Source organism: Sebastes fasciatus, chromosome 12 (genome assembly GCF_043250625.1).
Source record: "Sebastes fasciatus isolate fSebFas1 chromosome 12, fSebFas1.pri, whole genome shotgun sequence".
Taxonomy (NCBI): Eukaryota; Metazoa; Chordata; class Actinopteri; order Perciformes; family Sebastidae; genus Sebastes; species Sebastes fasciatus.
This window is the reverse complement of record NC_133806.1, coordinates 27,194,116-27,218,786: the sequence shown is the minus strand read 5'-3', so window position 1 is coordinate 27,218,786 and position 24,671 is coordinate 27,194,116. Positions and strand designations below refer to the sequence as shown.

At 41.6% G+C, this 24,671-nt stretch overlaps 2 protein-coding genes across 5 annotated transcripts in view; one reads left to right on the top strand and one right to left on the bottom strand.

Moving 5' to 3' along the window:
• Positions 1-959: 959 nt before the first annotated feature.
• pomgnt2 (protein O-linked mannose N-acetylglucosaminyltransferase 2 (beta 1,4-)) lies at positions 960-17,880 on the bottom strand. Of its 4 annotated transcripts, none has more exons than XR_012596358.1 (3): positions 17,534-17,880; positions 1,581-5,542; positions 960-1,546 (listed from the first exon to the last, which is right to left on the bottom strand). XR_012596358.1 is itself a non-coding variant. In XM_074654497.1 (2 exons), the coding sequence occupies exon 2, from the start codon at positions 5,455-5,457 to the stop codon at positions 3,661-3,663; it is 1,797 nt and encodes a 598-aa protein (XP_074510598.1). In that variant the 5' UTR covers positions 5,458-5,542; positions 17,534-17,880; the 3' UTR covers positions 960-3,660. The 4 variants fall into 4 exon arrangements, 1 of the variants encoding a protein (XP_074510598.1); XR_012596359.1 differs by having other exon boundaries at positions 960-1,464; positions 1,688-5,542; XR_012596360.1 differs by having other exon boundaries at positions 960-1,477; positions 1,702-5,542.
• A 5,695-nt stretch (positions 17,881-23,575) lies between these two features.
• snrka (SNF related kinase a) overlaps positions 23,576-24,671 on the top strand; it is a 46,063-nt gene continuing 44,967 nt past the window's right edge. The window contains exon 1 of the mRNA XM_074654460.1: positions 23,576-23,813. The gene's annotated coding sequence lies outside the window, so the exon portion shown is untranslated. The remainder of the gene's footprint in view (positions 23,814-24,671) is intronic.

Sequence of the window (24,671 nt, the reverse complement as noted above, 5' to 3'; positions counted from 1 at the left end):
CCAGCACCGCCCCCTGATCCACCTATCCATCCATCATCTGCAACTGCTTATCCCGTTAGGGGTCGCAGAGGCGCCCTGGACAGGTCGCCAGCCTATCACAGGACTGACACATGGAGACAGACAACCGTTCACACTCGCATTCACACCTACGGGCAATTTAGAGTCAACAATGACCCTAATCGGATCCGGGGTACCCGGAGAAAACCCACGCTAACACGGGGAGAACATGCAAACTCCACACGGATTCGACAGTGCTAACCACTGCACCACCGTGCAGCCCCCACCCCCTGATGCATATGCAAATTTGATGCAAATAAGCTTGTTTCACGACGAGTACTGCCGTAAATGTTTATTTTTTTATGTCTTTATTGACAATGTAGCGCAGCACAGCGCCGTAAATAAAGGAATCTATGTCCTTTCTTTGGTCCGTTCTGTTGTCGGGATAGTAAAGCAGTAAAGGAAAGTAATTTCATACTTGCCGATGTATGATTTCAAGAATTTAAAGAACAAAATCCAGTTTACAGTTTTTCATCCACTTGTCCAGTGAAAACCACGTAATTCCAGATGTGTTGATGTTGAATGTTTGTGATAAACTGAAGGATGGAAGTGTTCCTTTATGCTGTGTAATGCATCGTCACAAAGCTGAAAACAGGCTGTTTCTCTGACATCATGAAAAGTGGACTTTTTAGAGATATGTGGTTCTCACAGGACAGCAACGCTAAAAACATATGATGACCTCATAGAACATTGCTGTAGATTAAATTCGCCAACAGGATATAAAGGAGTTCAAATTAGCACAAATTGTTCTTTCTTCCAACTGAAACATTTGGTGGGAAGATAAAAGGTATGAGAGCAACTCATCTATTTTCTCATTTAGCCCTCTTATTGATCAATATATGATCTTGGGTTAAGCATTGTTAAAAGTGTATTGTTGACAGAAACTGTTGAAGCAAAACAGATACTGTAAGAAATAAGCTTCTTTATTCAATCACAGTCACATAAAAAGAAACTCCAACTATTATGCTAATGTAGAAAACAGAGACTTGTACTCTCTCATTTCACTTAGTACAGTAGGATGTCTCCACTGAGGTGGGACGGGGGCACACACAAGTCTAACTAACAATACGAACACATACACATCTAATCCATCACATCCTGCGCACACAACGATGGCTTCAAAATAATCTCTTAAACATGCATCGGCAAACAGAACTGCATCTGAGAACTTTAGAAAAAAGACAGGGAAATTGAAAACAAAGGATTTAAGGTCTCAGGTAAAGGAAATGATCTTCATAGTGGCCAGCAGTCAAACATTACAAAGAGGATTGGTCATAGCTTCACATTCTCACTCCCAACTCGTCACATACGGACGCTTGGTCAGGACCCCTTGGCGTCACTTCTTAATGCACTGGGTACCCCTTCACTGGGTACCCCTTTAGCGTCATGTTTTAATGCATTGGGTACCTCTTTAGCATCACTTTTTAATGCACTGGGTACCCCTTTAGCGTCACTTTATATGTACCCCTTGGCGTCACTTTTTAATGCACTGGGTACCCCTTTAGCATCACTTTTAAATGCACTTGGATCCCCTTATAGCGTAACTTTTTAATGCACTGGTTACCCCTATAGCGTTACTTTTTAATGCACTGGGTACCCCTTTAGCGTCACCTGTAAATGCATTGGGTACCCCTTTAGCGTCACTTTTTCAACATGCAGGGTAGTCAGATTCAAACAATTTTTCGAATTCGAAGTCCGAATTCAAACAAAACCATTTTAGGTTTGGGAAAATATTACGGTTTGGGTTAAAATAAGTATGTTTGTTACGTAACTTAAGTTGCGTTAGTTAACTTACTTACATACGTAGACTAAAATAAGTCAACGTTGACTTGGTTTCACATGGGACATGAACAGCGGACTCACGGGTAAAAGTCCTGTGTTTGTTTGACCCGTCCATCCACTCCTCCCTACGCTGACTTTGTCCTAGTAGGACTATCTGACACACATTAGCTACTGTTAGGGTTACGAAAAGATGTCGGAGGGAGACTTTTCACTTTGTGGCTCTTAATACTACATCACCTGACTTCCTCGTTTATTCCCGCCATAATTACTACGGCCACTAGAGGCAGCCTTGCACATAGTTTGACACGTAGAGCAACTGACCAAGCTGATGAGTTGGGAGTGAGAACACGCTGCTCATAAAGTACAAGAAAAAAATACATGACACGGTCGTAACAATGGCACAATATCACACAATGTGTTGGTGGCAGTGTTTTAACTTTCCATTCCATGCCATTCTATAAACCATCTCTTGCTACAGCTCTACTAACACATACTAACACCTCCAATTCAAGTGTCTAAAAACAAAATCAACATATGTTTGCAGTCTAGCTACCAACAAGCAGCACTTCATTGGAAACATGAAAAAACAACTCCAACAGCCAAATTTGGATGTCTGTTGTTCCAATCTAAAATTCAACATTATTCTTAACAGCTACAAAACCTTTGAGGAAAGTACAGACGCACATGGCTGGGGAATTACATTTTAATTAACACAAGGCAGTGGAATCCCAAGCAGCAACATACCTTGTTATCTTAATGAAAATGCCGTAAAATCCGACTGTCCAGCAGCAAACTGCTGCTACACTAATTAAAGCCTGGCGTAATGGATTCACTCTCCACAGAAATTATAATTATTACAGTTGCAATTAGTGCCAATTAGAGAAAAAAATAATTTATTCATGCAGGAAAATGAATGTAAATTATTTGTGGCTGGGCTCTGTGGGAACACTTGTGTAATTATATATATATATTTATAACACGTAAAGGAACAACTTAAAGACAGTGCTGTTAAAGAGCAACGTCTTTCATCACAAAAATGCTCCAGAAGATGAAATTACACATCTCTTTGCTTTCAGGATCAAAAAACGTTCATGAAAACTCTCACTTAACACTTCTTGTACACAATGTCTTTAGAGATGAGGTTTAAAACGGTATAAATCTTAGCAAATATGAGAGAACATGAGAAAATTAATATGGCATGAATGATGGGAAATGTTGCTTTGGTTTTGGCTAGGTTCTGCAAATAACGGTGTATGTAATTAAACAACTGGTAGATCAATTAAGCCACACAGGCATCACACGCGCACACACACATACACACACACAGTAGACACTGGACAAGTCAGAAAACATTAAAAATCTTGCTATTCTAAAATCTTTCTCGCTCTCCACAGAAAAGCTATATTGCATACTGTAAAAGGTAAAGAACCAGTGTTTTGACTAATACTAAAAAAACATGTTTTATATATATATATATTATTTGCACATAAATAAATCTGCTGATTTGAATTCTGGTATTTTCACTAGAGACGTGGTTTAGCACTTTCTTTCTTTCTTTCATAGGTATAGGAAATATACTTTCCATTCATTAAGGGCTGTTGAGTTCTGACCCTGTGGTTCAAGTCTTTTTGCAGTTCTTCCAGAAGTCTCCATGTTGTCTGTGCCGGTCACGGAAACATGACTGTGCAAGAGTTCAGCGGCCTGTTCTCGGATTGTAGAGATATCACATTTGCCAATACTGGACAAACTGTAATCATTGTTCCAATTTGATTGTCTGGATGACTCAACCTTTGCGTAAAACGCCACAGCGACAAACTGGTACTAGGTCCTGCACGTGAGAACATCTGCGAAGGGGCCCAGGAGGTTCTTGTTGAAGATACACCTGACCCACACCAGGTAAGTGGTGAAGGGCTTAATGTTCTCTGAGAAGGTGTAGTTCTGCTGGGGAAGGATATAAGGCATGTAGGTGTTCTCTCCCTGCTCCTGGATCCACACCTCGTACTTCACCTCTCTCACCTTCAGGTATTTGAGGTTCCACGGGATCTGCCAGGACACTGTGAGTTTAGCCTCATTGGTGGTTTGTACCGAGGTCTGACACTGGGGCTCCCTGACCCGGCCCGGGTGGACTGTGCTGGCCGGCTTTGACTTCTTCACGCTGGGCTTTGTCTTCATGCCCTCTTTAAGGACTTCCAGGAAGGAAGGGATGTCCACCAAAGTGTCCTGATAGATCCGGAAGAGCCACTCTGGGTTGCGGCAGCACAGGTGCCTGGGGACGTCTTTGCTCGCCAGTATTCGCTCTTGCTCCTCCTTCTCCAAGTGAACGATGCCCCCTTGTTCCCAGGGTCGGTCTGGGTGGGTGATGGTGTTCTCCTCCTTGGTGTTCCTCCAGGAGACGTAGTGGAGGTCCATGCCCGGAAGGGTGGCTAGGGTTTTATATGGGGTGTACTGCTCTGGGTTCACAGCGAAGGGGAACAGCTCCACCACGACAGCTCCTCTGGGGAGGAAGAGCGAGGTGATGAGCTGAGCTCCGTGCATGCTGACTAACATGGAAGCACCGCTGATCACCTGGACGATACTGGGGAGAGTCTGGTCCTCTAGGTTTACTGTGACCACTCGCATCTGGTACTCCTGGGCCAGCGTCATGATTAGCTCCGCTTCATTCAGTATCAGCCTTGTTGTCGAGCGACTAAACACAACAACGTATTCCTCCTTTTTCTCATCCTCGCTACTCCCTCCATCCTTCTCCACCTCCTCCGCCTTTGTGATGTTCATTTTCTCCATCAGAGCCCTGGCGAACTGCCGGATCTCATTTCCTGAGACCAGCATGTTGGCTTTGGGCCCCTGCGGTTGAACAAATCCGTACTGGTACCAGGTGGTCATCTTGGACAAGCCAACGTAGGATTTGGTAAAACACATGAGCTTGCCAAAGTTTCTGAGCTGTTCTTTGAGCAGTGGCTGCTTGCTGCTGAGGAGTCGGTAGAGGTCAAAGTGTGGGCCTTCACCCCAGCCCTCCATAAAAACCAAACGCGCCTCGTCATCTAAGTCTGAATACTGTTTCATGGTGTAGTAGGCTGGGATCAGGTCATCATGGAACACGTGCATTAGGTTGTCTGGATTAAACCGGTTTAGGATCAGTGTCACATCTGGCACGAACACGGGCTTAGGCATAAACTTTAAAGCAGCAGCTGGGAGCTCTAAAAAATTGAAGTACTGGGTGTTGTGATCCTCTACTGAGGACAAGTCCAGCAGGGCAGGTTGGAAGCGCCTCGACCCCAGGTTCGGCAACATGACGGAGGAATTGGAGTGGAAGAACACAAACTCCTCGGCCTCGGAGCAGTAGCAGAGGTAGTCGAAGCGGCAGATGCGGTCGGTGTGCATCTTGCCGGTGCAGACCATGCGGGTGCCGTGTTCCTGAAGAGCCTGCAGGGCGACGTGGTAGTCGATGCGGGCCTGCGAGAGCTCCTGGGACTGCCGGGTCATGTGCAGCTCCTCCTCCAGCAGGGTGGCGTGCTCGTTCAGCTTGGAGTACTTCCAAAGCAGAGCTGCGACCACGGAGACCAGCAGCCCGTTAAGGAGCGCGCCCACGCTCATCCTGCAGCCTGCCACTGAAGCCCGCATCACTGCCGCTGCGGACCCACCTCCCGACTCCGGCTGGCCTCCGACCTCAGAGGGAGGCGACGAGACATCCGACACCAGACAGCAACTTGGGAAAGGGGTAAGATGAGGGTTGACCACAGGGGAGCGGGGAGGATAGGGCAAGGTAGGTGAGGAGAAAGCGAGGAAGGGAAAAGAAGAACATAAGGTTTAGAACAAACTGATCATAAAGTCAAGCTAAAACCATAACTGATTATTTGGGGTGTAAGAAAATATTGAAAAATCAAATATAGTTTTCCAATATATCACCTTACAGTATCGCAATATATCACAATATATTGAATCGTAACCCCTGTATCGTGATACGTATCGTATTGCCAGATTCTTGCCAATACACAGCCCTACTGATTATTGCAAATAATAACCTGATTAACAGTGCAGGAGACACCAAAGAGCACTGATATAATTAACAAATCAATAGTCGAGCCTATAATGTTGCAGTACTCTTTACGTAAGCGATACAATGCAGTGATTCACGGGAGCAGGTTTCAGCTCTCACCTTTGGGAATAGCGGTTGTTTACCTTGGCGAACAAATGAGACATTTTCCTAACCTTACATCCCCTGTCACCCTCTCTGGGTATGTCAAGACAAATTACACCGCGAGGAGGCACAGAGAAAAAGAACAAGAGTATTGCTCTCAACTCGGCTCATCTGCATACTGAGAGAACAAGTGAGTCATTGAGAGACTCTAAATCAAACCAACAGTTAACGGCCAGCAGCTGCCTGCAAGCACGAGGCAACTAGCATGCTAAATACCCATCTGAGGGGTAGCTTAACCAACTTACAGCTAAGGTTTCACATCAATTCATTAGTTTGCCATTTTATTCCTCACTGCATGCTACATGCACCAACACACAGCTGAGAGGAGGGAAATGGACGATCTCAAGTCTGTGCTTTGGTATCACATCCAATATGTGCCAAAATGGGATTTAGAAAGCTCTTTCCTTCTCTGAAACTGGCCTTCTGATAGAGAGTAAACTAAATCAAGTCAAACTAAACCAAGACAGGACAATTTGGCCAAAACAGCACACCACACACTGACAGATTCATTCATGAACAACAATAGTCCCCACTAAAAAAACGGAAAATAAACACTTGTGTTGTTGCCAGAAATCAACAAGTTGGTCCTCCATTTCTGAGCTCCATCTCACTACTACTTTATGCTTCGCGTTTTGCATTAGCTCATGCATTAGCCACGGTGGTTGTCCTTCCTTCTTCAGTCAGCTTGGTTCCCAATTGGCTATCGTTGTTTCCCACTTGACCGCGTCATCGGCCGTCCTCGGGATTCCCCACACACAACAGGAGACCCCATCGTAAATGTTGAACATGTTAAATATTTACGATTTTAAATCTGTGCATCCAGGATGGACTTCTGAGTCGATCTGGGATGTAAAAAACACTCTTAATGCACCTCACACCACAGGAATATCTGGAAAGATAATCTTTAGAATCAACAAACAATCTGGGCTTTGCTGACAATCGTCGGGAGTAATCAGGCCCAAAATCGTCTTGATTCTCGTGTAGTGTTAGTGGTAAATGAACACACAAGCAGCACTAATTCATACAAGTCAACATGGACAACATGCTGACACAAAGCTAGACTGGCAACATGACGATCTTGGATCAGTAGTATTCCATAACTCACTAAACAACTTCTAGTGCTGCTCGGTCTTTTTCCTAATACTTTTTTTTTTTATCATGTACACTGTTTCATTTTATTCCGTTTACTGTCTTATATGATTTGCACTTTTGCTTTTTTGTTCCTTGTTGTCTCTCTCTCTCTCTCTCTCTTTCCTCTCATCCTCCGGTTTCTTGCGTGCTGCCTCTGTTCTGCAGGAGCAGAGCAGAATCCCTGGGCTATTTTTGACATCCCAACAAGTACAATATGTCACTGGCAACAGGGTCACTCTTTGTGATGAAACTCGGCGAATGCACACAGGCACAACATGCACAATTCAAAACACAGCGCTGTTCAGCTGCTCCAGAGAAGAGAGGACAATGTCAACTGAAAAGACAAAATGCATAAAAATGTAGTAAGTCTTACTGCTGAACACTGACATATCCAACCATCTATTGTCTACTTTAGGATGAGAACAGCAATACTATTATAACATGACAGTTACCAAATCCATCAATCTGCATCTTAAATGCGACTTTCTTTACAAGGATTGATTAAAACCCACAGACTGTATAGAAGAAGTGGACGTAGTCTCCGTGACGTCACCCATTGGTTTGTGGACTGCTGTTTTGAAGCCTTGAGTTCGGCATTTTGTCCGTCACCATCTTGTTTTTTTGCAACCAGAACAGATACCAGAGGGTGGAGCTAAGTAAAACCGAACGCTGAATAAGACGTTTTTAGGTGACCTAAAATGTTACACTTAACTTTGATGAACGGAAAACACACTGTGAAAGGGTTAAAGTTGTAAGACGAAAACACGGACAACTCCCAGACCGGACAACGCTGTGGTAGCGACCTGTCAATCACAAGGTAGCCCCGCCCTAAAGCATCCTCTGCTTTATTATTTGACTCTAAATGGGACCATAATTTACTAAATGAACATCATGCTGTATTGAAGAAGACTTGAAACTAGCGATTGAGACCATGAACTCATGTTTACAATGTTTACTGAGGTAATAAATCAAGTGAGAAGTAGGCTCATTTTCTCATAGACTTCTATAATGCACTAAAACGGAGCGTGTCAGACAGAGTGTAAATGCAAGTATATTCAGGCACAGTGTGAGGAAAATAAAGTTGTTGTTTTTTACATTACAGCATGTAAACATGTTCTAGTAGAAACATAAAATACAAGTATGGACCTGAAAATGAGCATGATATGGGACCTTTAAATCACTCAGTGCATAATGAGCCTAAGAAAGCATTATGTTATTTCCCATGATAAGATGTCATGGACAGTGGATGTGAATATATACTGTACAGTCGCTTTGATGCTGACGCAGCAGCCAGAATAAAGTGAAATGAAGTGTGAAGAGGATGCTGCTAGTGAGGCTAACATTAGGCAGGCATCCTGCATGCTCCATCAGTCCACAAGGACAAGGGCAGCACGAGGCTCACAGTGCCAGCAGTGCACACTGGCTCCCACAGGGACGCGTGTCAATGCCCTCTGCAATTTTCCCCGAGCCAAGCAACCGAAAGCTTCAAAATGTCAAAGCCACTGCAAGACGCCGCAGCACACACAACACCCTCATTTGCATTAGCACATTTAACAGGCTACAAACAGAGACCTGTTCTCTGGTTCTGGTCGGGTTATTTAAAACATGCAGGTTCTTATCAAGCTAAAAAGGAAAACCTACAACATGAGCGCACTGTCCTGAATCTGCTCTCTGTGTGCGTAGCAATTTAAAGTGACCTTGAAGACAAGTGGCTTTTGTATCTCGTCAGCAGAGTGGAGGAGCGAGCCAAGACACTGCCCCAGAAGAAAAATGTTCAAATTAGGAAAAAGGTCACAGCAGTACCAAATATAATCAAATGTTAGATGAGATCCATCTCCTGAGCTATGCCAACGCTGGGGAATGGTCTCATATCCATATTCTATTTCTGAGTAGGTATGCTATTAAGTAAGCCACTGCTTCTGTGTCCATACTGGCAAGTATGGACACAGAAGCAGTGGCTCTCCTGTTTTTCATTGCCCTCTCCCGGTTTCATCCTGGGGTCTATTTGGCATAAAGAGGAGGTTGTGTTGCTCGGGCTCTACCTGTTTGGTGTCGAGAGGAGGTCGTATTGCTCTGCCTCTATCTGTTTGGCATGGAGAGGAGGTCGTATTGCTCTGGCTCTACCTGTTTGGCATGGAGAGGAGGTTGTGTTGCTCTGTCTCTACCTATCTGGCGTGGAGAGGAGGTCCTGTTGCTCGGGCTCTACCTATCTGACGTGGAGAGGAGGTCATGTTGCTCTGGCTCTTCCTGTTTGGTGTCGAGAGGAGGTCGTGTTGCTCTGGCTCTATCTGTTTGGTGACGCTGGGAAGCTGCTTGACATCCTCCTGGATTCACCTTCTCACATATGGTCACATTATATGTATTATTTTTTGTCATATGGATTGTCTATGTTGTATTTTTATTATGCTGTTACTCTGTACACACGACATCTATTGCACGTCTGTCGATCCTGGAAGGGGGATCCCTCCTCTGTTGCTCTTCCTGAGGTTTCTAAAAAAAAAAATCCCTGTTAAAAGGGGGGTTTTTTGGGTATGTTTTTCCTTATCCGATGAGAGGGTCATACTGTAAAGGATGGAGGGTGTCGGATCCTGTACAGATTGTAAATCCCCGCAAGGCAAATTTGTGATTTTGGGCTATACAAATAAATTTGACTTGACTTCCCTACACTTGTCACAATTCTCCCGTATTTCTCCCGATTTATGGCAAATTTTCACCCTTTTTTTCCCCTTTTCGTTATCTCAGCCTGTTTCTGGAACTGAACAGCATGTGTAATCCCTACTGTTTCCACCCGGACGACAATACAGCTACATCAACTTTCGTTTCCTGCTGGTGGAAGAGATCAGTCTACGCACGCAACACAGCGTACAGCGCCCAAAGTTGGGCTTTGCTCGATGCGGCGAAAAGCCGGCGTGGACTAACGCAAGCCATTGGAAATAATGGGTTTCAGAGCGCAGTGGTGCCGTTGTCGCCTTTGTGTCTGAAAGGACCTTTAATGAGTGAGAGAAGGAAAGAGAAATGGAGAGAACTAAGAGAAAGAAATACTCAAGCAGATGAATGAAAGGCATCGTTGATAAAAGTACTAAAACCTTGCTTGAAGATTTGCACTTGTACTGAAAAGCTGATCTCAAGTCGGGATCCAGATCTGCTATTTCTAAAGACACATCAGCCTCAGTTGTAGATCAACAGCAGCTGTGATCCAGTAACAACACAGTCCCCCGTTAGCCTAGTTACATCAACATTTGACTCGTACTGACTATCATTTTCTAACAGGAAAATAATTACAAGAGATGTAATAAATTCAAGAGTTGGGGGGGTAGTCAAAGGCTGACTACATTATGATGACATCTTTGCACTTGGTTCGACATTAACATTCAAATAAAGATCCCAAAGCAGAGCTGAGTACACTCCACTGCACAACGCTGTGCTCACACACTGGCTGATCTGAGAACCACCATATAGGCTACCAGGCAAGTTACAAAACACACAACCTTTTTGTACATCAGCACTTCTGCAGTTGGATTTCTCTGCCCAATAAACCCCGAGGCAGTCCGCCCACATGTGGAATACTTTACATGAAAACGCATACTTACAGTACATACATGCAGCGATGCAGAAAATATCTTTTCTGAGTGAGACATGATTTAGGGAGCAAAGATTTGTTTCGTGTGTGCATTTCTTCTAGACCCTTGACCCCACAGTAAAAATGAGCACGATACGGGTCTTTTTGGTCAGAAATGTAAAACTGGTGAAACACGCACAGTTGGATTTATGCTTGATGTATGAGGTATGGTAAATGGACAAAAAAATATTTGTCTCTTGCCGTTGACTACCGTTCATATTTCAGTCCTCATTATCTATAACAGAAATTGTTCCAAGATCACCACAACCCCTCTGTAAACTGTCAGTCACCGCTCTCTCAGCGCTGACGCTGAAGCTCCGGCTTTCCCAGCGTTACTGGTTAGCATATCTGTTTGCTCTGGAGACGGAGAGCAAAGCAGCCCAAATGATGTGGTGGCAGACTGGAGACTCTAATGCATTTTAATGAGAATCCTGGAAAGCTAAGGGGGGCTATGGGAGTCGGGAGTGGCGGCAGTAGCCCTGCGCTGTGGCGGCTCATTCGGCCCCTGATGTTCATCATTCATTCCAACTCACCGTCTCCCCTCTTCCCTCCATCTCTACATTTCTTCCCCTTTTCTAATAATTTCAGACTGCCTTGACATGCCTCTTCAAAAGAGGAATTAAAAAAAAGAAGAAGAACATCGACTGCATCACTTTTTTTCCTCCTCCCTCCACCTGCTTTTCTTTCCCTTCGGCCACTTGATTGCTGATCTCCTCTGGCCGTGATGATGCGTCCTCATTCGTTGTCATCTTTATTCCTGGACCAAGTGTGGCCTGTCAGGTTGGATCAAGCAGCTAGGAGCTCAGTGTGGCACTATAGGGAGAATTAACGGCCCAGCAGCCATAATATGGCTGTGTAAAGACAAGTCTCATAGCCTTTTCTCTCACTTTACGTCTCTTTCGCAAACATGTTTGGACAGAAAGACACACACACACACTGTCCTGTTACATAAATGCAGTGCAACGCCATTCAGTCTATTGGTGGAAAAATAGGCTGGCTGTTTCATAATGACTGGCAGTGAGTGTCAGAAAATGCCCCTGGTCTGTGTGAGACTCATGGCATGTCTGTCTACTCGCCTACTCCAGACAGAGACTGATTACTCGCCTGATTGATAGCCTGCTACTTAACAACATTCCCTCTGTATCATTCGCTAACAGTGATCCACTATGCCTCATGAAATACAGCAGATATAAGAGCAAAACTGTACACTACACGGTGCTGTCTCTTCTCCCGAGGGACACAAGAAAAACAAAGGCGGATGTGGACAATCTGCAGACTCTTTGTGTGTTTGTGTGACAGACAGACAAAGAGGAACAAAGTGAGAAGGACATCCTCTATCACACAGCACTTCAGGACTGGCCGAGGACAACAGGCAGAAAGGGACCGAAATATAATATCAAGGCTGGATGGACACTTGAAGATATCTGCAAATGCTCACGCTCTTTATGGAACAATATGTAGAACTGACAGCTATAGCATTTAAAATGCTTAACAGCAGTCCAAATTCAAAACATTGGAGCCGTGGTCCGTCCGCTCCCTTAAAGCTTGCCCACACTAAAAGATTTTTCAAATCTAAACAGATGTGTAAAATGTGAGATACTGAAAATTCACGAAGGATGGGTGGATGAAGTCATTGGGAAACGTTAAATAAACACAGGTTGGTCCTCCATTTCTGAGCTCCATCTTACTACGACTTTATGCTTTGTGTTTTGCATTAGCTCATGCATTAGCCACGGCCGCCATGATGGCGGTGGTTGTCCTTCCTTCTTCAGTCAGCTTGGTTCTCTATTGGCTATCGTTCTTTCCCACGTGACTGCGTCATCGGAAAAAAAGTCGCTGACGTTGGGGAATCGGCTCATGACTCTGCTTGAGAGCCTGTGGACGGCCGACCAAAATTTCTGACATGTCAGACATTCATCCGACGGCTGATGCTAGTCCTCGGTCCCCCCTGTACACTGCACAGCAAATGACGCCTGACGAAGATGAAATTCGGTCCAACTCTAAAATGAGTCGTGCGGCTCAAAATTCAGGCCAGAAACAGGCTTCAATCGTACAGTGTATGCCCAGCTTTAGGGAACTTTCATTTGCCAAACTAACCACTTAGTTGTCATCCTTGAATTCTTTTCCCTTGTGAAGCCTAGTAAAAAAAATTCTGTTTGAAAACATTTCAGACAGAGCCTAAATCTCACCTTTGTGTCGCTTGTCTAAGTACATCTTTTAGTGCAGCGTGTTCTTCGCCTGATTGTGGTGCACCGAGCCGTAAGTGGCTCACACGAAGCCCGAGGGGGCAACAATGAGCCCGTTCCCCTCTTGAAAACAAATTTCGGCAAATAAGGTGAGATTCATGCTTTACCAGAGTTTCGCTGTTTTCCAAAAATATTTTGACTTGAGGACTTTAAGGATGAAGACTAACTGGTTTATTTTGCAAAGGTACATCCGGATAACTTTCCTCAGTGAAAGCACAGAGCGTTTCTATGGGAACCATCCAGGACTGTCTCCCACTCACTAGATGAGACAGTCAACCCCAACAGGGCTAATAGATGTCTAACAGACCAAAGCACTCACATGTGCACCAGAGGGTCCTACATTTACCGACCAAAATATAGAGAGAAAAACAAGAAAACTTGACATCAATTTCAAACTTGGAAAATAAAACAAAAAGTCACTAGTTGCATTGAAGACTTTCATGTAGAAACAGACACAGCCCAGAATGACAACAGACACTTATTAGGATGCACCTCTTTTGGTTCTGTATAGAGGTCGTCGTGCGAGAAATCCTTTATTACATTTGACACCCAGGACCGAAGATGTGACACGCATCAGCTCCTCCACAAGCCTCTTGAACTATTATGATCGTCTAAAAAGACCTTTTACAGTGTAAATCTCTCTGCAGAGATGATAATGTGCGCCTTTGCAGAGGTACCCTAATGCATAATCTGCTTTCTAACACAGAACTGAACCCCTATACTGTGTGTGAGTGCATCCAATGTGACACATTTGAAAAAAGCCACGCAAGTCTGCTCAGCAGTCAGAGGACGTGGAAATACATGAATATCGGTTATTTTAGAGACGAGACTGCGAGCGTATTGTTCACAGAGGGTGAGCCAAACTCATCTCATTCCTGCACAGGTCAGCGTTTCAGTTTTGTGAAGAGGAGCAGAGAACGTTTTTAAATTATTCCCAAAGACAAGAGCAGGAAATGCAGATCAGAGTGACGAGTATAACGAGGAGAGCAACGGGTCTGTAACACAAGACCCTGTTGAACGTCCACACTCCTTTCAGACATAAAAGAGGGCAGGGGAAACAAAAGAAACTGACAAATTAAATTAAATTGCATGTGGTGATGTAATCGAGATGGGACGAGATTTCACAATAGATGAGTCAGGCCTGCGCAGAACCGATCACCGGCGATCGGCGCACAATGCATGCTGGTTAGATATGATCCCGACTTGCTCTGACGCCATGCACACGTGGGCAACGATAACCTCGCGAGATCGAGGCGGCTGCATGTTTTAGAGCCAGGCGCCGCAGTTGCTCTCAACCGACTGCAAGACCCGGGGCATGATGGGAAACTATCGTTTTGACAACAAACACCACATGTTGTAGAAAGTCCAAACTTTCTGTGTAATTGTAATATTTAACACTAGATTGTAGGCTATAAATGTCCCGTTGTGCAATGAAGGTTTCATCTGTCCACAAACGCATCTTGTGTGGTTGATAATAATAATATTAATGAGGGTTATTTATAAACACTTATCAAAATGAGCGCTCATCACAATGTGCTTTACAAGGCGGACGTAAACATAATAAAGGACAGAATCCAACGCCAGATACACGCACATATCCACATATATTTACAAACAAATATTAATGAATCTGAGCGTGGTCTGCAAGCAGCCTACAGATTGGATCTTCGCATATCTTGAGGTCAGAGGTCAAGGGACCTCTAGGTTTTCTGGTTTCATATGATGCTAGTAACGTCACTCTAGCTTTAGTGAGTGGCCGGGCCCAACGGCGGGCCGTCGGCTTTTTAAGAGGTTAATTAAAACTCAATGCAGCGTTTTGAAGAATCAATACAGTATCGCACAACATAAAATGACGATACTCATGTGTATCAATAGTTTCTTACACCCCTAATGCAAAGTGGCCTCATATGAATATGCAAAAGCTTGCAAAACATATTTTTTTCAATTTTGAGGTCTACAACCACATTTGAATGGCAGGGGGATTAAAATAGACCACATCAATATTAACTGAAGTGTAGTTGTCACAAAAATCAAAATCAAACTTAAATCAAAGGTCCACTGATGCACCATGGGTATACGCAGGCAAAAGAGTCCATTGTCCATACAAAATATACGTGTTTCTGATGATTTATTTATAACACAAAGAAAACACGTCTGTCGTTGCCTCTCTTGTTCTGGTAAAAAACAATAAGCCCACCCAGGTGCATGCTGGTCCTACCTGCCTACCTACCTATATAACCACAGGTGCCCACAGTTTTACACAATTCATAAACAAAATTTAAAATACTAATTTAAACAAGAAAATAGTTCAACTAAACAAATAATTAGCAAAAAATCAAAAATCAAATCTAAATAAATTAAACATCTAGAATAATAAATCAAACAATACTACTTATTATTAGTAAAACAACAACTAAATACTAACAACAAATAAATAGCTCCAACATGAAGTATTGTAATTTCCAGGTGTCTTTCTATAACTGTAGATCTTATATGAGTCAGAGATCCATCTGAAGAATAAAACAAACTCCAGGGACAAGAAACAGCGTCTCGTCTGGGAGCTGAATGACCGTAAATACCACACAAGACACAAGCAGCATTGTGGTATTTTCATTTCCACAGTGCTGGTGTCATTGTGGAGCACAGATAGACAAGCAGACCAAGAGATACACCTCTCAGCCTGTTTTCATTTGCTCAGTTAACTGCTGAGTTACAATGCAGCACACTGAAGGAATATGATTATAATAGGAGCAATTCTTCTTAGAGTTGTGCCCTAAACATTACCTTTAGCTTACATGTTAGTGATACACACTAGGGAGCTGGGTATTGATGCAGTGAGGCAGGTGCATCCACTGAAACTCAATTTACTCCTCTTTATTTGTGGATTGGAGTTTAACTACATTGTTTAAAGTAAAGATCCACAGAATACATGGGAGTTATTAAATTGAAGAAAGGGATATCACAGCGGGGTATATCCTGGGATAAGCGATGAATTGTTTCTTTTCTCAAAAAAATAAAGCTAATCCAATCCAAATCAAACCGATCCAACTTTTTCAGGCCCGATACTGATACCTGGGCTTTGGGTATCGGCCAATACTGAATACCGATCTGATACCAGTGTTTAATTAATAACCTGTATGCCTCACTGTATGAAAGTGACTGGCATCATTCTTAAGCCAACATCAGGCTGGACTTAAACATTGCTTTCCCAACTTTGTAAAACAAAATGTGACAAATAAATACAGATAACTGAATTGTTATTTATCAGGGCTTTCAAAGTTAACGCGTAATAACGTGTTAACGCAAATTAGTTTTAACGCCACTAATTTCTTTAACGCCATTAATGCAACTTGTGATTTTTAAGTGGTAGCAGGTTCAGTTTTAAAGCAAAAGTGAAGATACTGGCATCATATGAAACTAGAAAAACCATGTCATACTAGCTTGGTGCTAAAAACTGTCATGGCCATTTTCAAAGGGGTCCCTTGAACTCTACCTGTGAGGGTTTCTGGACAATAATTGTCATTGTTTTGTGTTGTTAATTGATTTCCAATAACAAATATATACATACATTTGCATAAAGCAGCACATTTTTCCAATCCCATGTTGATAAGAGTATTAAATACTTGACAAATCTCCCTTTAAGGTACATTTTGAACAGATAAAAAGAGTGTGACTAATTTGAGATTAATCACGCGATCAATCGTGACTAAATATTTTAATCGATTGACAGCCCTGTTATTTATTATTAAAATAATAAATCCCACACCACCTACTTGCAAAAAAAATCTTCAAAATTAACAAGGATTTACAATTCAAGTGTAAATCTTTTTTAAAAGAAGCAACAAATTGGTCAAACAGGAATTCAAATTAAAAATGTAAATATGTAAACATAGAAATTAATTGAATAGATTGGCCACACTGTAGCAAAACCCAATCCAGCTATTTGAGTCTGTATCGGCCCAATATCGGTGCATCCCTAGGAGGTAGGTAGGCTACTACATGTTCAATTATTTCAATTATAAAATTATGTATTCATATATATAATATACACATACATATGTATATACATATATATATATACATATGTATATACATATATATATATACATACATATACTTATATATATACACATATATATACATACATATATATATACATATATATATATACACACATATACATACATACATACATACATATATATACATATATATATATATAATACTCATTCATTCACTTAATCTTATAAACTTAATTTTAATGCTATTTTTTTAAAGGTGTCTGATATTATATATAACAGCACTAAAGAGTTCTAAGGACATATACATGTATTAGATAACTAATTAGATATATTTATAGCCTACACATCTGTAAGCATATCTTGTCGGCAGGACACACTCATTTGTGAGATATGAACACCCGAAACAGTGACAGCCAGGCTAACAGCACCGATTGTAAATAGGATAACAGATAGAAACCATAATGTGGACAGTGATTCTTACCTGGGGTCTCAGTGAGAAGGTGTCCGTTGTGTGTGAGGACAGCTGAGCGGTTAGCTCATCAGGAGGCAGCTCAGAGTCTCCCTCACCGGGCTGCAGAGACGATCCTCCACATCAACACCAGCCGGGTACCGTTAGAGGAGATGAACAGAAGATTAGCGGCGGACACGAACACTGTTAGTAAAAACAACCGCGTGTTCAGTCACTCGGTTGTCCGACTCCCAGGCGGTGCTTTGCGGCGTTGTTTACCAGCTAGCCTAGCTGGCTGTCACAGAGCAGAGAGGCGGAGAGAGAGCAGCTGCCTGGATACCGACTCCGCTCTGCTGCTGCTCCAGCAGGCTCCGCCCACCACCGAGGGAAATCGCGCGCTCAGATCTCGCGATAACACACGACCTATCTAGTTTTAGTTTTATTTAGAAACTAATTTCATACTTTATTTCAAAAGTTCAATACAATATATTCGCATGTTCACATTTTTCATTACAATTCTGCAAAAACATTTTATAGTATAAAAATTATACAAAAACAAATTATAAATGATACAACAAATAAAATGTAAGGAAAGGAAAAGATTAATAAAAACAAACAAACAAACAAAAAACATTTGGGGTCTGTTAAACAATTGGAATAAATTTAAAATGTCTAAAAAATTTAATAGTTTTAGTCAATTCAGAATTTTTGAGTTGTAAGTTATCAATCATGGTCATATTATGTTTTTAAAATCAGTATCTTTAAAAATAAAAAAGGAGGGTATTCTTTTAAGCCATATCATTTTATGTAAATAATATTTTGCTAGGATAATAATCAAATTAATTATGTAAATCTCATTTGCCGAAAAACTCGGATTGTTGACAATGAGTAATATCTCAATCTTTGTTAGTAACGACCTCTCTAATTGTCACATCTGCCTCTGATCTAATTATTTCATGTTGTGCATATTTATCTGATACAAAGAAGTATTGAGATACTTTATTTATAAGGGGAGACACCACAGGCGAAAACAGTGTTTTTTGTGCACTGGTCAATTTTGAGATTTTAAGCTATTTTGCTTCCATAACATGTCTTCTTTCAGACTAGTGGATAGAGAACATCCAAAATACACATTTAGCTGTTTATTTTATTATTTGCGTCTGTAGATTTCTCATAAAATCACCATTAGATATTGCCTCATTTACATATTTAAACATAACATAGGGTGAATTAACCTAATGTGGGCCATTTTTTTGCATTTCAGACTTATTTATTATATTATAATAACAGATTATATTATGATATGATGCCAATACATTAAATCCACACCCAGTACCAATCTGAAATCCCCAGGATGTGGTCTAATCAAACCAAAAAAAAGAACATAGACATATCAGTACTCTAATGCCAAGTATTCTCAGACAAATCATGACATGTCATGACAGTCATGTCTGAAATGTGGGACACTGAAAAGTCTGTTAAAAGGCCTAAAAATCACCTTAATTAATGTAGGAGTGTATGTGTGAAAGGGCTTTAAAATTCATAATAAATCTCCGCGCTCCATGGTAGACAGTATCCAGCGTGTGTAGGCTTTGAGAAGATGCATATGTAACGTCCCCATAGTCCAGCACAGACATGAAGGTGGCAGCGACGAGCATCTTTCTGGCCTCTAAGGAAAAGCAAGACTTGTTTCTAAAAATAAAAACCCAATTTCAATTTACGTTTTTTCACCAGCTGCTGAATGTGAGGATTAAAAGACAGAGAATCATCAATCACAATTCCAGAAGAGTGAGAATGAATGAATGATTTGGAGTAGTTGCCTGACAGAGTGAGAATGGATCATGTGTCATACCAAGTAAGGCTGTATGTTCACAAACGACCGCTACAGTACAAGAGCTGTTGGAAGTTTGAGTCTAACTGTCCAAAGAGGGTAAAGGGAGACAGAAATAATCAGGGTTAGATCTCAGAAAAGCACGAGGCAGTATAGGTGAGACCTGGTATGGTGTGAGACAGGAAGCCAGGGAGGACAAGTCGACTGACATGAGGAATTTTGCTTTTGTAGGGATCAGGTGTTTCTGGGGAATGTGTGCAGCGGCAGTTGAAAGAAGCTTTTAGGCTCTCTCAAACACCTGGGAAATAGAGTGGTGCAGGGATATTTTTGTAGGCCAACCAGGAAGTAAGCACCACCCTGGTTCCCTGGACAAAAAGCCAATAGAATTGTTCCATTGGCTTTTGGATTATTGCAGAAAATAAGCTCTGTGGCAAACAAATGTTTATGATACTTTTATGATTTTTGAAGTGTAAATACAATCACCACAAGTAAAAAGCAAACGTTAGGCTATAGACGAACTACACCACGATCGCATGAGCGTGAGTAAACACAACGAGGCTGTAAAGGGGGACGAGTTGGCGTGATGCCGTTTAGTAGTCTCAATTAGCCACTTGTTAACAACCGCCTTTTTTAAAACACATAAAGGCTTCAAAATTCACCAGTGGGGTATTTATTGATGTATTTTATGTCGTAGAACAAAACACTAAAATCTCTTCAGCATGTGTAAAACACAGACCTTATTTCAACCATCTAACTAAAAACCCATTGACTTCTTATTATTATTGGATATTTTAGTTTAAATCCAGTAGTTGGTGGTAATGCAACATTTTGGATGCTGGAATAAAACTAGAGGAAAAGAAGAAGAATTCATATCCATGATGTCAGTTATGATCAAACTTATACTATGACATATGGGTTCATTATGATAGCTTTAAGTGAGACCTTCTTGTGAGTCTTGAATACCGCCTTTTTCTGAAGCTCTTATAGTGGGCCCAGTGAATGGAAAAGGTACGAAATAAAGTTATTAGTCCCAGAATGCTGTGCTGTAATGTGATCAAGAGGTAATAAGATGATCATTTAACAAAAAACAACTCATTTTCATTTTAGATTTCCTCCATCAACCTTTGAAGCAAACTGAAATGTTGAGAGCAGTGGATAAGTAGCCTCCACAGTGTGGTGGCAAAACAAATAGAAAGCAACACTCCCACCTTGAGTTTAAAAAAAGAAAAGCAAGCAGCATATTGAGTATGACATCATAATTAAATCATTGACATGTCAGTTTGCATAACTATTAAAGGCTTAAAGGCATGGCCTATAGACTGAAAGATCTGGTCACCTTGTCCTCGTCTTTCACACTGTGGTTAAAAACCCCAAACACCTCCGGCTGGATGACACATTGAAGGACCAATATAACATAAAGTAGCCTATGTTAATAATGTATTGGTCCACAACAAGGTGCCAGAACAGCTTTAGTGCTCCTTGTTATAGACTATCCAACAGCATTCTTCCCGACCAGGAGATATTTCCTGAAGAAACCACCGGCATCAGGAAAGAGAATGACTCATCATATATGATAAAGTAATAATTTGCAGTGATTGTTCTCTGGGTGAATGCCACAAACTTGCCGACATCTGACGATATTACTTTTTTCCTTGTGACTGAAGCTTATCATTTTGATCTTAAATCCAGGTCAACTGGACTTGCTCAGCATTCCTAAAGATGTCACAGAGCAGCATACAATGTTTACTGCTTAACAGTATCATGCAGGCTACAACTGTATGAAGCACCTACATCTGTTATGTTTCTCCAGTCATTTATTTATTTATTTTTTCAAATGTTTTTTATTGTTTTTGAAGAACACGGTAGGGTGTCTATGACATGAAATAAAAACATAGAAAAAGGACCATGCACCTTCCCTGCACCACGTGTTGGTCTTGGTCAGACAAAAGGGAAAAAAAGAAGAAAAAATAATAAAGAAAAAAAATAGCATATAAATAAATAAATATAATTTAGCATAAAAATAGGAAATAATATGAAGTCAAGCACATTGTTAAGTAGAAATAAAACAGTAATGACAATAGTATTGGTTAGAATTAACGTAGGTGAGCTGGAGAGAGGCATATGTTATTAGTAGTAGTTGACGAGTTGAAGGATGCTGGTAATGTGGATGCTGGCACATGGGCATGATTAATGGGACACCTATTTTCCACATATTTCCATTATGTATGTGTGAAAACAGTTATAGTATGCCATACTATAAGTAAAAATATACAGAACTCAACAAAAAACAAACATGTCATACAAAAGTAAATGAGCACTGTTGTGAGGAAACACATAACTTTTGTGAGATAATGAGACAGAAACACAAATATATTCTGAGGGGACATGTCCTTATTGCAGACATGGGTGTAAGGCAGGCTGAGATTTCTCAGTAAAACTAACATCCTACCTAAATACTCAGGTGAGTCAGGCTAAAACAAATGGTCACTAGATGTCACTGCACGCCTTTTATTGAGAAGACCAAGCAACACGGACAGACACTGAATCCATCCCACAGAATTGAATGCTATGAAACCTTGTACTATGAAACACAAATGGTCACCATATCAAGTGTTGTGCCTGGTATTAAATTGTATGCTATTTAGGGGACATATTGGAGCTCCTGTTCATTTAAAAACAATTTAACACGCTTCCTTTCATTAAGGCCACACTGCCATACTTTTATCAATTAGATACTAATTATATCGTGTATTAATTATAGGTGTGTAAATAGAATAATGTTTCAGAAACCTTTTCCAATCAAACGACTTTGTTTGACGTCAGAGTAGAATGCGGTTGGTGATGCTCTTATGCTTCCTTTCAGTGATCCTCGTAAAGACGGACTCTAAGCTCCCAAATTGTGAATAGGACTATATGCATCTTGTCCCGCAGGAGAGAAAGCACTTTTAAGTTGAACAATATTTGAAAAATAGTGAAATGAAAAATCATATTTTTTTGGAAATAATTTCCGGACACGTGCGAAAGTATGGTAGTGTTAAAAATCTCGACATTTCTTCAGTACGTGAAGGCAGCATCACAGCCCCACCGCCTCTTGCTGGGAGGATACAACGACTCCGATTTAGTGATGGGAATTCCGGTTCTTTTTAGTGAGCCAGATTATTTGGCTCAGCTCACCAAGAAGAGCCGGCTCCTTCGGCTCCCAAACGGCTCTTCGTTTTACCACTTATGCTTTTTATAATTCAGCCAAATTTAGCGCTCTTTTGATTTTTGATTAGTATGTTTGCGCATGTATCACTTAAATTATTCAATATAATTATACTGAACCCTATAATTTCTAGAATACCATAATTTGACATGCTGCTTCGTTTCCGACTGTCACTCATCTTGTCTGCTATTCGCGCATCACACTCCTCTCTCTTTCTCTCCTCCTCTCCCTCCTGCTCTGTACCTTATACCGTCAGCACGCCGCGCACCACCTGCCCCTCCCTGCTTGATGGTATGATCCTTGTCTGTCATCACCTGATTGGTCGCACAGACGTCATTAACACAACATTCAGTCACAGTCAGTGCATGGAGTGCCCGTGGTGCAGAGAAGATCATCCTATCATTCTGCCTTGAATTAATTAAAGGTCCCATATTGTAAAAAGTGAGATTTTCATGTCTTTTATATTATAAAGCAGGTTTAAGTGCTATATAAAAAACTGTTAAACTATCAAAACGCTCAATATACGGAGAAATGCACACAGTCCGTATTCAGAAATTGTGCGTTACAAACAAGCCGTTAGGATTTCTGTCCATTTGTGATGTCACAAATATACAATATTTAGACCATTTCACGGTTTTAAACGTAAACATTCTAAATGTGTCCCAGTTAATTTTCTGGTTGCAGTGTATGCGAATGACATCGGCTGGCAGGAAGTACACATGGACCCAAGCTGTTGCCTAGCAACGCAATTCTGTTGCAATTTTGTCGCAATTCCGTCGAAATATGCTAAAATGGAGCGTTTCAGACAGAGGGTAAATACAGACATATTCAGGCTGACAGTATGAGGAAAATAAAGTTTTTTTTGAACATTACAGCATGTAAACATGTTCTAGTAGAAACACAAAATACAAGTATGAACCTGAAAATGAGCATGATATGGGACCTTTAAAGAAAAAAGAAAAAAAAAACGTCTCTCTGAAGGGAGGCGGCTCCCATCGTTCGCTTAAAGAGCCGGCTCTTTGAACCGGCTCGTTCGCGATCCACACATCACTACTCCGACCAGGGCTGCCGTTGCCAACGATGCAATGCTTCGTTTTACAGATGAACCCCGGGCATAGGCACCTTCCGAGTGCCGCGGTCAACCTCCAAGAGGCGGTACCCTCCTCGTCTTCTTGGATAATTTACGACAAGCTTCAGTAGAGAGCACCTGAAGGACCCAAGCTACCCGGTAGAGACCGGACTCTGGGCTTTATGTGTACCGGAGCGACGCTGGAGAGGTGAGCTGAGCGTAGTAACTTTAGCTTGCTACATGCTAACTACGGCTAGCTGTGTGATATAATGTAAAGCACCCGTGTGACTGTGTGGCCAGCGCTTTGTTACACAGCTGAATGCTAAATGTGTAGACAGTATTGTTGGGTGTGTGTGTGTGAATTAGCGGGCTATAACGTTAAAGAACCAAAGCAGCCAGCCAGTGAAGCTAACTAACGTGTGTTAATCAATGAACAAGGAGCTAGCCGCTGCTAGGCTAACGTCAGTATGTTGGTGCTACCGCTGGGCCCGTTATATGCAGCTCTGACTGCTGGACTAGTCTGTCAAACTCGTTGCAAAACAGCTGCCTGTACATGCGACTACAGGAAGCCTTTGATTAGAGTTTAGGAAACTTGGTTCACTGTAGCAGCACGAGGCAGCACGCCAGGATGTGTTAGCTAACGTTAGTTAGTGCAGCACATCCTGTCAAAACAAGCCCAACGCCTCCTCTCAGTGTTCAGCAAGCAGGGGAGACAAAGTTTCTATGCGCTAACGTACATGTATATAACACTAAGGCTGGGACGATACACCTCTCTCCTGATTCGATACTATCACAATACTTGGGTGCCGATTTGATATGTGTTGCGATTCGATATTGCCATTTATTGCGATTTTTGTTAACTTTTTTAAACACTAGACCATGGGGAAAAAGTTGAATCATAAACTTCTAGGGACTTTTACTTTGGAAAATATCTATAATAATCGACCTCTAATTGATAATAATCAGAACCAAGAAGTATTCAACTGTCAACTCAAAGAGTTACAGAAGTTTCACAATAACAAATCATAACACAATCATCTAAAAGCATCTTTGGAAATGTTTGAAC

What these genes read in the sequence shown, in the direction of transcription:
- pomgnt2 (XM_074654497.1), bottom strand. Translation starts at nt 5,457, where the DNA reads ATGCGGGCTTCAGTGGCAGGCTGCAGGATGAGCGTGGGCGCGCTCCTT.